The 16,278-nt window shown below is 45.9% G+C and overlaps 1 protein-coding gene across 6 annotated transcripts in view; it reads left to right on the top strand.

Moving 5' to 3' along the window:
• The first annotated feature begins 296 nt into the window (after positions 1-296).
• SCN8A (sodium voltage-gated channel alpha subunit 8) overlaps positions 297-16,278 on the top strand; it is a 94,528-nt gene continuing 78,546 nt past the window's right edge. For all 6 annotated transcript variants that reach the window (XM_065419192.1, XM_065419193.1, XM_065419188.1 and 3 more), the window contains exon 1: positions 297-569. In XM_065419192.1, coding sequence (XP_065275264.1) covers positions 297-569 — 273 coding nt within the window. The remainder of the gene's footprint in view (positions 570-16,278) is intronic.

The raw sequence follows: 16,278 nt of genomic DNA, 5'->3' as shown, positions 1-16,278 counted from the left end.
TGTGCACTTGTGAATGAGGGGTCTGACATGCTGCAGACTGAGACAGAGTGCCTGACCTGATTTGCTCCTACTCGTAGCTTTCACTTGCATCGGAGTGCATCAGCCTTGTAAATCCTGCTGGGCAAGGGCTTTCGGGATCAAGGCCAAAATGAATCATCATTGGTTCCCCATGAAATGTACTTGTCCATCTCTAGTGCAGCGACTTACTATTTATTTTGTTTGTGCTGTTTTATTCCATGCAGAGTTGACCTGTCCTGGGTGCAACATAACTAAAGAAGCTGCTGCAGGATGAAAAGATGGCAGCGCAGCTGCTCGCACCACCAGGCCCTGATAGTTTTAAACCTTTCACCCCAGAGTCTCTGGCTAACATTGAGAAGCGCATTGCAGAGGAAAAGAAGAAGCGTCCAAAGCAAGACAGCAGCCATCGGGATGACGACGACGACAGCAAACCAAAACCGAACAGTGACCTGGAGGCAGGGAAAAATCTGCCTTTCATCTATGGGGACATCCCGAAAGGTCTGGTTGCTGTACCACTGGAGGACTTTGACCCTTATTATTTGACCCAGAAAGTGAGTCTGCAGGAGAGATGTTACTAAAATCACCTTTTTCTTAGGGAATTGCAGGTTTGGGTGATGGGAGCCACCTTGTGCTTCCAACAGTGCTTGGTAATGGGGGTGAGGGGGAATGGAATGTTTATGCCAGGCTTGTGGTTTTTTAAACTTACTGTTTTGTCCTTGTGTTTAACCAACATCGCTTTTGTCCTTCATGAAGCTTCAGAACAGTTATCCATCTTCTCAAAGAGAAGGTTAAGAGGTGACTTGATCACAGTCTGTAAGTACCTATATGGGGAGGTTTCTGACAGAGGGCTCTTTAATCTAGCAGACAACGGAGAACGAGATCCAATGAAGCTAGATGAATTCAGGCTGGAAATAAAGTGCAGCTTTTTAACAGTGAGGATAATTAACCATTGGAACAAATTATCTAGGGATCTGGTGGACTTTCCATCACTTCAAGTCTTTAAATCAAGATTAATGTCTTCTCTAAAATATATGCTTTAGATTAGTTACATGACATAGGCTTGATGCACGAATTACTAGATGAAACTCTGTGGCCTGTGTTATGCAGAAAGTCAGACTAGCTGGTCCTAATTGTCCTTTCTGCCCTTTAAAATCTATGGATATAATATTTGGTGAGTGGTCTGCTTCTCAGGTGACTCTGAAAACTCACACATGGGATGATGTTGGTACCTTACAGATTTCAAAGCAATGTGAGTTGTTACTGCAGTTAATCCAATGGCAGCTGCTACCCTAACGCAGGACAGTAGAATTCATGCAGAAAGCTGTGTTGTCTCGATTAAAGATGGGTCTGCAAATGGTGGCGGAAGAGACTTTTTCCCTTGGGGATAGGTTTAGTTATTTGTATGGGATACAGTCAACCTTTGATCTGAATGGAATGGTGGGGCAGAATTGTGACACCCAAGAAGAAGAGAAGGAATTCTTTAGGTTGATTTAAAAAAAAACAAGTAGGAGTCATAGGGATGAAAGTAAGAATGGGAAAAATGTGGGTTATAAATCAGGAGGTGCTTCCTGATGGTGAACTCTCTCTATTAGGAAATGGAATAGTCTCCAAAGGGAAGTGGTTGATAACTGGGCAGTAAGTTAGTAACTGTACAGCAGTGCATAGGTGCTGGCACTAGGAGTGCTGCCACACCCCCTGGTTTGATGTGGTTTGCATCATATACAGGGTTTACAGTTTGGTTCAGTGGCTCTCAGCACCCCCACTATATAAATTATTCCAGCATCCCTGCAGCAGTGAACTATCCTGTTCAGTGAAGGGGAGCATTGCCATTGGCTTGCATGGGGGACTAGATAATATAATACCAAGCATCTTTTCTATCTCTGATTTCTGTGACTTTCTTACATGGAGGTCAGAGTTTGGATAAACTGGGTAAATCTACTGGAAAGATGCAGGTTGGGATTCTGGTTTCACTTGGGAAGATGGAAGTTTGACTGTTTATATCGCAACTGCTAGAGATAAATATTGGTCAGTGATTTTACACAAGTTTGGGGTGATCAATTGACTGTCATGTAAAATCAATAACTTATTATGAGCTACTTAACAAATATTTTATAGCTTTTGTCTTAGTGTCAGATCTTTCTTACCTGACTCATGTGAGTGGTCCTGTGAACATTAGCACACTACTCACATGAGTACGGTCAACTGGATTTGGCCCTTAAAAATTTGATACAGCTCGTAATTTGTCTTGCATCTACAATAGCAAGTTTAATGCTTGCTTCTGTGCCTCAATTGCTAATAACAATACACGCACTAGTGCAGAGAAGAATATGGTACTGGGAATATCTAGGTCCTCTCCACACTAGTGCTTGCATCAGTGCTAGCACCGATGTAGCTGCAGTGGTGCTGAGAGCCAGGCACTAAATCTGTAAGTGTAGATGCAGCCCTTACAAAATCTTCCTGAGGGTTCTGCTCCAGCAGGTGTGTAAGTAAGATGTGCATAATCCTTGGGAAATATTTCCAGCTGATTGGATTTTTATATTCCAAATACACAGTGTAACCTCATTCTGTGGTGCGGGAAGAAGCCTTAAAATACATAATCCAGGTTTTCCTCCCAAGTGGTGGAGTGAAGAGAGGCTTCTGTCAAACAGGTTTGGTGTGGAAAGTGTGGAGATGTGGAAGCATCTTAGGGGCCCTGTTCATTATTCCCTGGGCCTAGTGCAGTCATTTAGTCTGGGCAAAGTGGGTAAAAATGCTACTAAAAACCTGAAGAATGGGAGCATTTTGTACCAACTTTTCACTGGCATGAATGACTGCACAGGGTGCAGGCCAACAGAGAACTGATTCTAGGTCTTCAAGTGAGATAGAGGTGGGGAAGGGATGCATTGGAATTGTGGAGTAGTGAGTGAAAGTGTGATGTGGACTTCCACCCTTCAGAGCTTTGGGAAAAACCTTGCAAGCTGTCCAAGTACTTCCCCAGAGGAAGGAATCGCAGATGATCACCACAAAGAAAACATGTTTTAATAATCTTTTAAGGTGGGAAATGTTAATTTTTTTTATCTGAAAAGGCAGCTTTGAAATAACTTTTTGTCTGGAAGTAAATCTGGAGATGTTCTGTCATAACCTGCATCCAAAGAAATGGGATGTAGCCCACGAAAGCTTATGCTCAAATAAATTGGTTAGTCTCTAAGGTGCCACAAGTACTCCTGTTCTTTTTGCGGATACAGACTAACACGGCTGCTACTCTGAAACCTGTCATAACCTGGGATTTCTGTGCATAGCCACATGCAGAGTTTCTGCAAACTCCGCATACACGCCGTGCAGAGAATGTGAACTCTTTTTGCAACGGGAACAGCTGCAGATGTTGGAGGGGAAGGTTCTCGATATCCGTGACAAGCTTTTACAGGCCAGCTGACCTCCTGCTTATTGCTCTGTACAAAGAACCGCTCTCTCTTCCCATAAATACTAGAACAGCCTATTTTGTGGCTCTTCTGGTTTGCATCCACTTCAGCATGTATCAGATTGAGATGTGTATCATTTCTTCAAATAGCCAAAGACTCTAGAGCGTCCCACAGACAAAGTTTGTTTTTTTTTAAAGTCCCACCAGACAAAAAGTTATTTCAAAGCTGCCTTTTCAGATAAAAAAAATTAACATTTCCCACCTTAAAAGATTATTAAAACATGTTTTCTTTGTGGTGATCATCTGCGATTCCAAGTGAGAAGTAATGACTCTTTTTGTGAAGAGTTTGAAGATCATTGGAAGAGAGATGTTATAATAATGCATATGGTTATCTCTACCATGAGAGGAGGCACCAGGCCATTAATTTGCATTGTCCCTGGTGCCCTTTCTTCTCCATCCTCCACTGGAGCAGAACGTGGGCAACATGGAACACACTCAGAAGCACCGCAGGGAAGGAGGCAGAGAATCAGAGAAGGGAAACCGAAAGATTGTAAAGGAAAAAATGATCTACCTGCTATGGATAGGCCCACTTCGTGTCTTCTGAGCTTCTCTGGGTGGCCCTACCTAATACATAACTTGGGCTTCCCTTTAAGCTAGAAAAATGCGACCCTGGGGAGGGTGTGTGGAAAAACATGGCTTAAAATTATACGAGGGGTGAGATTTTGTGAACTCACAGTTGCTTTTCAAGGTCCCAGTTCAGCAAGGTACTTCAATACATGCCTAAGTAACTGAGTCATAGGCACCAACTCCATGCATGCTCCAGGGCTGGAGCACCCACAGAAAAAAATTATTGGGTGCTTAGCACCGACTGGCAGCCAGTCCACCTCCCTCTCCTTCCCAGCGCCACCCACCGGTGGCCCCGCCGATCAACTCCTCATCCTCCCTCCCAGAGCCTCCTGCATGCCATGGTCAGCTTCCCTGGGAAGAGGCGAGGCGGGGGTAGAGCGGGGACAGAAAGAGGCGGGGCAGGGGTGGGGCCTGGGGCAGAGTGGCGGGTTGAACACCCCCGGGGCCCGGAGGAAGCCAGCGTGTGAACTGAGTAGTCCCACTGAAGTGAGTGGGTGAAGTCCTGGCCCTATTCAAGTCGATATGTCTACTCAGAAGGTTAATGTTAAGCATGTGCTGAAGTATCTTGCTGAAAAGGGGCCTAAGTTGCAAAACCTCAGAGTCTGAGTTGAGCCCAGGTCTAAGACCTCTCAGTGAATAATGGGATAATGGGAGTGAGTTCAGATTCTGGAAAACTTATCCTGTTAACAGGGTCTGTGGGTCTCTCTCTCTCTCTGTCTCTCTTTTTTTTTTTTTTTTTTATTTGCCCCTCTCACATGCCCCTTCTCCAATGCAAACTTTGGAGGCATTTAGCTATAATTTGAATGAGTGGTTGGTTGTGTTTTATTTATGCAATCTTTACCCATCAAGTTTGGTAGGAGAGTTCTTATCACATGATGGCTCTTTTGGAGGCCATGTTGTCCACTGTATTCACACATTCCATGTGTAAGCGGGGGAATGGTCCCGCTATTGTGGGGAACTTTCCTGGCTTCTGCACTACCCCGGTGAAGTGGGCTAGCGAAAGGATCTGAGTCCTCGCTCCCACTCCCTTTACCCAGAGGCCTCCCTGCCCTTGAGGGCTCCCCTTCCACTCTCCTGTCTGGCAGAGTCCTCGTAACCCCAACAAGGCTGGGCCCAGGATTCCTGGGGGGCTCAACCCCCAACCCTGCTGTGGTCACCTAGAACAGGGGCTAGGGTGTCCCCACTCCGGGGTACTCTCTCTGCACTGGGCACCTCCCTGACCCACTGATTATTCCATACAATTTAAAACAAATACAAGTTGTTTAATTAACAATTAATCTAAAGAAAAGAATAAGGAAAAATGGGAAAGGTTAAAGGAAAACACATCACCCTGCTTTGTGGCAGGGAACATCACAAACAGTGCCTCTGGACATCAGGGCACTTCACAGTCTGTTCCTTGTAGGTCCCAGATTTCCGTCTCAGGCCCTGGCTGTGCTGCAGGTATGCTGCGGGTTGGACACTTGCAATGGTGGTGGCCACACACCTCCGGGCTTTGAGTGGTGGGACCCTTCTTCCCAGCGTTAGCCCCCCGTCAGGTTAAGGTCCCCCTCCCGGTCTGGCCTGCAAGGGCCCTTGTCTGGGGGTGTCTTTCTGTGCTGGGCCCTTTGCCCAAGGTCCCCCCTTGGCTGGCCCCACTTGCTCACCACACCTGGCTCTGTGGCTGTAGCTCTGCTCCCAGCACAGGATCTGCTCTCCCTGGGCTGCGTCTCTGGCTCTGTGGCTGCAGCTCTGCTCCCAGCACATGATCTGCTCTCCCTGGGCTGCGTCTCTGGCTCTGTGGCTGCGTCTCTGCTCCCAGCACAGGATCTGCTCTCCCTGGGCTGCGTCTCTGGCTCTGTGGCTGCAGCTCTGCTCCTAGCACAGGATCTGCTCTCCCTTGGCTGTGTCTCTGGCTCTGTGGCTGCGCCTCTGGTCCCAGCACGGTTCTGCTCTCCAGCTCAGCTTGGGCCCCTGCTTTCTCCTTAGCTCGGCCCCACTCAGTCTGACCCAGGCAATTCCAGCTCACACGGAGGACGGGACCTCCCTGGCCTCCTGACCCTCTGATTAGCCTGTCAATCAGGCTGATCTGGAGCATTGGCCTTTCCCCATTGTTCCTGGGGACTGTCAGTCTCAGGCTCCTGATTTGCCATCGACCCTTCCCCTTTTAGTGCTGGGAGCTAGCCAACCAAAACACCCCACTGAATGTTAGTAAGGGGGCAACAGTCCCCTTACACATGGGTGTTTTTTTAAAACTGAGCATGATGATCATGGCTTGGCTCTAAGGAGCTGTGGACCTTGTAGGTCACTGGCTGGGAATGAAGAAAAGAAATACAGACCCTGGTAATGTCCTTTCTATTTTTAAATACTTTGGTACTATCAGGATGGGGGGACCATATATGAATCTATGTAGATTGATGTCAGCAGAAGTTGTGGGTGCTCAGGAACTGTGAAGCCCAGCCCATGAGAGTCAGGTGGCAAAACCTAATGTATCGGCTAAGGTCACCTGTGACTTGCAGGTGTGCACCTGAGGATCTTGCTTGTGTGCATGGACTACTAAAGTGATTTGCATCTGCATCAATTCACATGCCCTGTTGGAATGATGCTGTCCTGCCCAAAACTCACCATGAGTGAGTGTATGAAACCGGGAGGTAGTGAAGGGATATGTGAGATGAGTCAGCGAGGCCTGTCCACCGGCAGCATGTGCTTCAAGGACCCTCCTCCCATGAGCTCTTTGAATTTCTAAGCAATGTCTCTCCATGCTGGTGATGGCAGAAAAGACTTGAGGTGCTACTGCTGGGCTCTCCATGCCTTGCAGGGGATGCAGTGAAACATTCAGATGGGGAGATGTATGAAGCATAAGGTTTGGGCTGGTCCCCCTGAGTTTCCAAAGAAACATCCCTTCCCAGGGCTGTTGTGTTTAATGTGTTTCCCCTGGGTCTCTCTGTCTGACGCACTTTAATTGGGGAAGCAGAATCCAGGTCCTGGACCAGTAATCACTATCTTCTCATAATCACAGCAGAGGGAGGGAGACTGGTGCCCAGTTAACCTAGGCTGATCGCTTCTTCCCAGCCTGCTTTGGGAATGGGGCTGATGGGAGACGAGGTCATATCTGCAATGTTTGCCTTTTATATAGCTGTTCATGAGACATTATTGTTCATATAACAATTCTATTCCTACTATTGCAGTAGTACCTAGAAGCCCCCAGCTGAGATCAGGGCCTCCTAGTGCTGGGCACTGTACATACATGATAAGAGACAGTGCCACCTTGTTGATGTCAATAGACAAGGCAGCGGGTGGGACAAAGGAAGGGTTGTCATCCATGTTTTACAGATGTGGGAATTGAGCTCCAGACAGATGAAGTACCGTATGCAGGGTTACACAAGGCAAATGTGGCAGAGCCAGGAACTGAACCCAGGTCTCCTGGGCTGCTGTTACTCAATATTGCTTTTATTGTCTTAAAATCTCTCTAGAGAAGCATTTCTTTGAAAAGCAAAATAATTCTAAAAATTCCACGAGTTCCTCCCCCTCTCCTCAGCTCCCCCTCCAAAGCCCCCCCCCCCAACCCTGTGCTCTAAATAAGTTTAGAAGAAGCACAAAATGTGGCAGAAGCTTTGTCCTTAACCCTTTTCGTGCTAAACAATGAGCTACCGAGGAACAAAGGGATGAATGGTGTGCCTGGAAAATGAGCTGTCTGATGTATACAGGAACCACATCATTCAGAGCCAAAAAAGTCTTTAAAAGAACTCTTTGTAGAAATGTAGGGCTGGAAGGGACTTCAAGAGGCAGGGCCAAGTAAACCTAGATCATCCCTGACAGTTGTTTGTCTAGCCTGTTCAGAAAAACCTCCAGTGATAGGGATTCCACAGCCTCCCTTGGAAGCCTATTCTAGTGCTTAACTATCCTTCAGGTTAGAAAGTTTTTCTTAATATCTAACCTAAATCTCCCAGGGTGGTGTCATGTGCAGATTTTATAAGTGTACTCCCCACTCCATTATCCAGGTTGGTACTACTCAACATTTTCATTAACAGACCTAGGACAGATCCTTGCTGAATCTCACTAGATACATCCTCCCAAGCTGATAGTGAGCCATTGATAACTACTGCCTGAGTATGGTCTTTCAACCAATTATGCACTCATCTTATAGTAACTTCATCTGGACCATATTCCCCTAGTTTGCTTATGAGAATGCCATGTGGGACTGTGTCAAAAGCCTCAAAAGACTCTTGCATTTTCTGTTCACTTACTGTATCCTTCCCCAGCCTGTAGGGTGTCAAAATTCCTCTTGATAGACTTTTTTGAATACAGATGTGGTAGAAATACTTACACAGGCTTTGCCACCAGAAGGACAGCCCTTATCACTCACTCTTGGTAAAACTTGACATTAAGGCCAACCGCTCTATTGTTAACCGTGGGAATGCAGTTCCATGAGTTCTCCACACTCTTCATTAAACCTTTCTTTCTCCCCTAAATCCTGTCCGCCTGCGCTTGTCCTGCTTTTGTAGTCCATCCTAGGCGTGCTTAGTTTAAAACCTACATAAGAGTAAAGTAATTTAAACCTGCATGTAACTGGAATTATTTTTTACCATCTTATTAATCTTATCTGTACACTGTAATATAACACCTATCATGGGCTGTACTGCAAATTGCTAAATAAGTTATTTTAAAACAATTAATGTTTTCTAATGAAACCTGTTCCTATAGTATCATTCTTTTTAAATCAGAAATGTCCAATTTCCCCCCATATAATATAGTTTCCATCCCAAACATAAAATAATTAAAATGGATGGTTCCTTTTAAACCTCAAAAAATGAACAGCTGAGGTTGTTGGAGCTCTACTTGGGCAGTCAGTTCTTCTGTAAGGTACCTCTGTGCAAAATGCCTTTCTCCAGATGATTCTTGTCTCTGAACTTCACCTCTGCAGGTCTTGAGGCAATGAGTATTATGGCTGAAATGGTCCTAAAGATGTTTTTTGGAACGGAACCAGAAACCACTTTAAGTACATGCAGCCATTTTGAAATGGATACGTTCTAAGAAGTCAGCACTATTAAAAAAAAAAATTCAGACTAGTTTTTAAATTACCAAACACTTTGGCTTTTCTTTCCTTCACCCTACTCACTGCACCATGTGGAGACTTACCTAAAAGTTCACCAGGCTCCCTGTTAGAGCTAGTAAATTACAGTAGGGCACCTGGAATCATAAGTGTAGACTCCCCAGTGACCAGGGTTCATTATTATTGATGCAGACTTGGCTACTGGTTGTAGGGTCCCTGGGCTGGAACGTAGAGCAGGGGGCAGGCCTGGGTTCCTCTACCAGCCACTGGGGAAGTAGTACAGACTGGGCAGTGGAGTAGAAGACTGCTGGGAGAGTCATCCAATGGGATTTCGATACCCTGGAAGGGGATGACTATAGTGACCTGGCTGGAAGGCCAAGACACGAAGAGGGAGCACCCTGAGTCTGGAAAGAGAGAGAGACAAACAGGACAAGCGACTGAAGGAGGGGGTGCCAGAGGAGTGGTGAGCTAATCCTCAGGTGAGCCACAAAGGTGTGCCAGTGGTGAGTAGTGAAACCCATAATACTGCCCCTCCCACCTTTGTGGCTTTTTTCCGTTTTTCAATCCAGGTTTTGTAGTTGAGGGGTTCACAAAATAAATACAAGCGCAAAAACTAAACTAAGAAACTCACTTGCCTCCTGCTAAAAATACCCACCTCAGGTTAGCAGATACAAATCAACCCTGGCTGGATCAATCCTGTTGAAAAGAAAATGTACATTTACACCCAAATTACTGCATTGTGTTGGGACGTTCTTGATTGGGGGGCTGGGGGAATCGAGTTACATGGTTACTGAGTTACATGGTTACCCAGCAAGAGTTAGAGGACTATGTGTGTGGTAGAGAGGGCAAGTAGGAAGACCACGACCTGCTACAGTTATTAACAAAAGGAGATTTCCATAAGCTCAAGTAGTGAAGGCCTGTATTTTGGAACTGAAGTGACTGTGGCCACATGTTGGGCCCTTCCCATTGTTGGAAGGTGGGAGACTTGGAGTTGGCAATAGAGTCTGTGCGTGAGTGCATGCAAGAGGAAGCTTAAAAACCTGCTTGACTGGAAACCTCGTTATACCCCAGCCGAGTGATGGTAACGTCATCTGCCTTATCAGCGAGAATCTCCCGGGAGTAAAGCTGGCACTTGCTGTTTCTTTAGGATGGAGAGCAAAGCAAGTATGGAGTGTGTATGGTTTAGATCCAGAGCTTTCAGGTCCCCCAAAATGGAAGTCACAAAGGGAGTTTAGGTAAAGTGCTGAGTTGATTCCAAATTAGTCCTGCTGGGTTCCAAAGGCCTTAGCAGCAAGAGCCCTGGCTGAAACAATGTGGCTTGCTGGATAAGGTACAGGTGGGGAGCTGAGAAAGCTGATGCCTGGATCTCGTGCTGTGCACCTTGTACAGTCATTTCCATCAATACAAAGTGATTCTAATTAGGTAGCATTTTACACTGCTGTAAATGATTGCACAAGATGCAAGCCAGTGTTGAAGCAGGCCTCTTTTTTTATATTAATGCAATCATAAGTTTTTTGGTTCTGGGACCACAGTCCATAAAGCAGCATGCACAGCTATGGCACCATATAAATAATAGTTTGGGTTCTGGCCCTGCCTTATAAGGTTGCCATGTCTGAAATAAAACAAAAACTGGGACATCCAGGAGGAGGATCCTGAGGCCCTAAAACTGGACAGCTGGCAGTTTGTGCTGAGCACTCTTTCTATCCTGGCCAATCTGTTACCTCAAAAAAGGGACCATTCTGGGAAAAACCTGGACAGATGGCAACCCTACTGCCTTGCTGTGCTTGGGTGAGTCCTATTGTCTTTGTGGCTCAGTTTCCCCATCTGTAAAAGGGGAGATAATAAAATTTAGCCACATCTTTAAAGCACTTTTGAGAGCCACAAACAAAAAACACAATGTATCTATTATCCAATCTCTTACATGGCCCTCATCAAACATCCTATCTGAGCACTTTACACTGCTTAAAAGGTTTCAGTATGGCAATGGTTAAATGTTATGTTAGAAGCCCTGTGCTGATGAGAACCCAGTACCAACACTTGGCTGTGTATTGAAATGCACTGGATTTTGTTGAAGAGGTTAGGATGGGGGGTGTAGAACATCGAAGGGCTTGATGGAAGAATAAGTCTATCAGATTGCAGCTGAATGGGATGGGCCTTTGCAAGCTAGGCATATCTGGCAATGGATAGAATTACTGTCAATGGCATGCAGCCTGTAGATTGTAATGCCTGCCCTATTGCCTCTCTGCTGGCTGTGAACTTTTTGTGACAGGTCTCCCATACAGGGGCCCTCACTGGTGACAGTAAGAAAAGACAAGAGAATGGTGTAAAACTCTCCTGTAAAGTTGACTGTAGTGTGGTGGGTCGGTTCTCAGCTTAGGGGTGGGGCTGTATCTCCCAACTTGAGCCCTCCCTCTGCTACTTAAAAATGGGGGAAAATGGCCTTTCAGAACTCTGATATGCTAGGACAAGCCATTTATTAATGCTCAATGCTGTGATTTGTTCAAGAGTCATCCAAGGTACTTTTAAAGTGCCTTTTGCTGGGAGATGCACGTTCATTAGCTGTTGTGCTAACGGATGTTTTCCCCCTGGGGACTAAACCACAATCCAATTTTGTTTTTTCCTTTTAACTAGTTTATTGCTCTATGGTCTAATTTAGCCAAAGGAGCTAAAATATTTTATTGCACTAGTGAAATGGCAAATTAGAATCATAGAATATCAGGGTTGGAAGAGACCTCAGCAAGTCATCTAGTCCAATCCACTGCTCAAAGCAGGACCAACACCAACTAAATCATCCCAGTCGGAGCTTTGTCAAGCCGGGCCTTAAAAACCTCTAAGGATGGCGATTCCACCACTTCCCTAGGTAACCCATTCTAGTGCTTCACCACCTTCCTAGGGAAATAGTTTTTCCTAATATCCAACCTAAACCTCCCCCACTGCAACTTGAGAGCATTGCTCCTTGTTCTGTCATCTGCCACCACTGAGAACAGCCGAGCTCCATCCTCTTTGGAACCCCCCTTCAGGTAATTGAAGGCTGTTATCAAATCTCCCCTCATTCTTCTCTTCTGCAAACTAAATAACCCCAGTTCCCTCAGCCTCTCCTCGTAAGTCATGTGCCCCAGCCCCCTAATCATTTTCGTTGCCCTCCGCTGGACTCTCTCCAATTTGTCTACATCCCTTCTGTAGTGGGGGGACCAAAACTGGACACTACTCCAGGTGTGGCCTCACCAGTGCCAAATAGAGGAGAATAATCCTTCCCTCAACCTGCTGGCAATGCTCCTCCTAATACAGCCCAATATGCCATTGGCCTTCTTGGCAACAAGGGCACACTGCTGACTCATATCCAGCTTCTCGTCCACTGTAATCCCCAGGTCCTTTTCTGCAGAACTGCTGCTTAGCCAGTCGGTCCCCAGCCTGTAGCAGTGCATGGGATTCTTCCTTCCTAAGTGCAGGACTCTGCACTTGTCCTTGTTGAACCTCATCAGATTTCTTCTGGCCCAATCCTCCAATTTGTCTGGATCACTCTGGACTCTATCCCTACCCTCCAGTGTATCTAACTCTCCCCCCACCTTAGTGTAATCTGCGAACTTGCTGAGGGTGCAATTCATCCCATCATCCAGATCATTAATAATTTCTTAAGAGAAATTCTTGCTGGGAAACAACATCTGTCTTGGCAGAGGGCTCTTGTGGATTCTGTTGTGTTGGGCTCTGTGAGGCTAAGGGCTGGGCCAAAGGGTGGGTTAAATACTGAAGAGATTGTGGTTAGGGGGTTTTAGGCAATTTGTAGGCCTTGTGCTGGCCATCTGTGGGGGATGAGTTTCATTCTAATGCATGGGTTCTGCTGCATTTGGTCTGTAATATACCATAAGAAACCTTTCCTGATGCCTGTAAGAGGATATGGTGCATTAGAGTTTAAACTTTTCAGTGCATACAGGCTGTTCCCTTCCTTTCACTAGGGTGGGCGGGGCCAGTGTGTTTTGCTATTGAAGGACCAGTGTTCTAGACTCACCTCTCCAGTTGTACACACGTGAGTCTCACAGAGATGGTTTGTATGTGGTCTGCAGCCCATAGATATATTTTACATTATTTGTATTGGATTGTCCACTTTTCAGGTGATGGGTTATCCTAGATTGTTCCCCATTAGAATGCTGTGTACATTTGAATCATGACGCACAATAAACTCTCTAAAGGAGAGGCCAGAACTAAACCACCATGGAGCTGAACATCCGAATTCTGCAGCTTGGGCTCCTTGCCAGTGGTTAAAAATGTTCATCTGTTTAACCTGGCTCCAAGGACACTTGACAAGGGACAATAGCTGTACTTTCCTGGGTGCACTGCAAGGTGGTCTGAGGCCAAGGGGCAGGGGCCATGTGGTTCATCTGGGAGAGAAATCTACGTAATCCAAGAATCCTGGGGAGATTGCTGAAGAATCTTAACTTTACTTTAGGCAGGTTTAAATGAAACAAACAAACTGTCCCTTCTTGTGACAGGGACAGTGTAAACTGGTGCACGGTTACTTTACTGAGCTGGAAGAACAATCTGGTAAGTGATGCACACTGGGGGAACGTCGATCCAGATTTGGCAAGGCTGAGCTTGAGTTAAATTGTACAACCCTGTTTTATGTGGTCCCCACATGTTGCTTGATAAACAATCTCTTGGAAACATTTCCCTCTTCTTTCTTCCCCTGGATTGTACTGTGCTTCCTTCTAGGCTGTAATTTCTAGCTTGTATTTGGCTTGCACTGTCGAGTACAACTCACTGTTGGTACAGTGAACAGCACAGCCTATTAACCAGTAATGCTAAGCCCAAGTGCCTTGAAGTTGTTTTTTTCTCTATTCTTCATCTGCTGCCACCCAGCTTAATTACGAGACAGAAGCAAATTTAAATGGTTTGGAAATAATCTCCCTCAGTCAGGAGCGTGTGCATATAAGGTAAATTTAGCATTTAGTATCGGTCACGGTCAGAGATGAAATACTGGATTAGATGGGTTTTTGGTCTGATTTGATATGGTGATTCCTATGTCAGTCATACTGATCCATTGTAGACCTTATGTTTTCTCTCTCTCACTGGAGTTGTATCCATTCGCAAACATCCTTAATGTCCTTTCCTTCAGTCTGTTGTTCATCTGTTTCAATAATTCTGTCTCCTTTCAGTACTGCACCATACTTTCTGGAGTCTGACTTTGTGACTCAATCACTCACACTGTGGCTTCAAATGACATTGAAATCCAAATAAATTATGATCCACTTGCTTTTTTTCTCCCCTCCCTCCACTTCCACTTATCTACCAAGGCAATAACAACTTAAAAGAATATTAGCAAGGATGTGGTGTGTGATCCTCTGCTTGGCGAGTCCCTGTGGACTGCTCCTCACTTAATTATACATTTCTGAATGTGTTGTAATCTTGTTCCCAATCAGTGCTTCCAATATCTCTCCCCCACAACTGAGGTCAGACTAGCAGCTTCTCTTTTGAAGTTGGCAAGATCCTCCCTTTCTTCATTGTTAATTATTGGAGCTTTCTAGTTTTCTGTGTAAACCTTACCCTTATGGCTTTCCTCTGTCCTACTTCCTGCAGGATTTGAGTATACAATTCCCCTAGGCCTGGAGCCTTGTCAACTGTGAATAGTCTCACCTGCTCCAGGACAATGGGGAAGAACCTCTCCAACATCTTGCATCTGAAGAAGTGGGTATTCACCCATGAAAGCTCGTGCTCCAAAACATCTGTTAGTCTATAAGGTGCCATAGGACTCTTTGCTGCTCCAACATCTTGACAGCTCATAATTGTCACTGCCCACACAGATTCCCAGTGTAGGTGTGAACAAGTCTGTTTAGACTGGAGAGTTTTTGTATTTGGGGGGAGGGTCTTTGTGCTAGTGTATGAGTAAAATTGTTCACATATGCTGGGCCTTACCCAACTCCTGCTGAAGCCAATGATAATCTTGTTGTCAACATACAGAAGTTGGACTGGTTTAACTCTCTTCTTATTTTAGTGGTTGCCGCATGTGTGCACACACTCCTTCATTGATGGCTTTCTGGACTTTGAACTCAATGGAATTCATAACTGCACCTCTGAATCATCTGGAGTTAAACTAGTTTAGTGGCAGTTTGAACACTTCCTACTTCCAATTTAACTGATCCAGTGCAAGTAATCCTTCCACTGCTGTCTTACAGTGAACCAGTCACTGCAGAATTGACCTGTCTGTTCACCTTTCTAAGCTTCACCTCTTCAGGGTCGTTTGGGCTGGAAGTCACCCACCACCTCATAGCACTGGAGAAGCCCTGGGGTCCTATGTGCCAGCCGCTTTTATAGTGAGCAGATGCCACTACTCAGACAATACAGAAACTCATTACAAACCCAATAACACATTGAGACATAGTACGTCTGGAATAATGAGCAAAGCGTTGGGAGTTAAGAATTCTGAAGTTCTAATCCTGGATCTGCAATGGACTTGTGGTGTAGCTTTGGGCAGTAACTTTACATCTCTGTGCTTCACCTTTTTTCCCCATCTGTAAAATGGATAATAATTCTTTTCCCTCAAAGGGAAAGAAGGAGCATTTTAATAAGGTGGAGAAAATAAAATATCCCTTCAAAAAAGGCACCCAATGGCCAATGATGCTCTGTAGTCTCTCTCTGCTGTGAGCTTTCAGGCAGAACTGTAGCCTTCCATTTGCAGATAACATGTAGTGGTTTCTTCTTCACTTTGCTGACCCGCCTCTAAAGGGAATGTTGTCTGGTTAAAGTGTGTGTGTGTGTGAGAAATCCATATTGCTCCTTAGATTACTCAGACTGAACATTTAAAAAAAAATCTAGGCCGGAGGTGGACAAACTTTTTGGCCCAAGGGCCACATCTGGCGATAGAAATTATATGGCGGGCCATGAATGCTCACAAAATTGGGGTTGGAGTTCGTGAGGGGGTGAGGGCTCTGGTTGGGGGTGCGGGCTCCAGGGTGGGGCCAGAAATGAGTTCAGGGTGTGGGAGGGGGCTCCAGGCTGGGGGGGTTAGGGCTCCGGCTGGGGGTGCGGGCTCTGGAGTGGGACTGGGGATGAGGGGTTTGGGGTGCAGGAGGGTGCTCTGGGCTGGGATCGAGGGGTTTGGAGGGAGAGAAGAGGATCAGGGCTGGGGCAGGGGGTTGGGGCGTGGGGAGAGGTCAGGGGTGCAGGCTCCGAGTGGCGCTTACCTCAAGCAGCTCCCAGAAGCAGTGGCCATGTC

This window comes from Emys orbicularis, chromosome 19, assembly GCF_028017835.1.
Source record: "Emys orbicularis isolate rEmyOrb1 chromosome 19, rEmyOrb1.hap1, whole genome shotgun sequence".
Lineage (NCBI taxonomy): Eukaryota > Metazoa > Chordata > Testudines > Emydidae > Emys > Emys orbicularis.
This window is presented reverse-complemented; position numbering and strand designations above follow the sequence as displayed.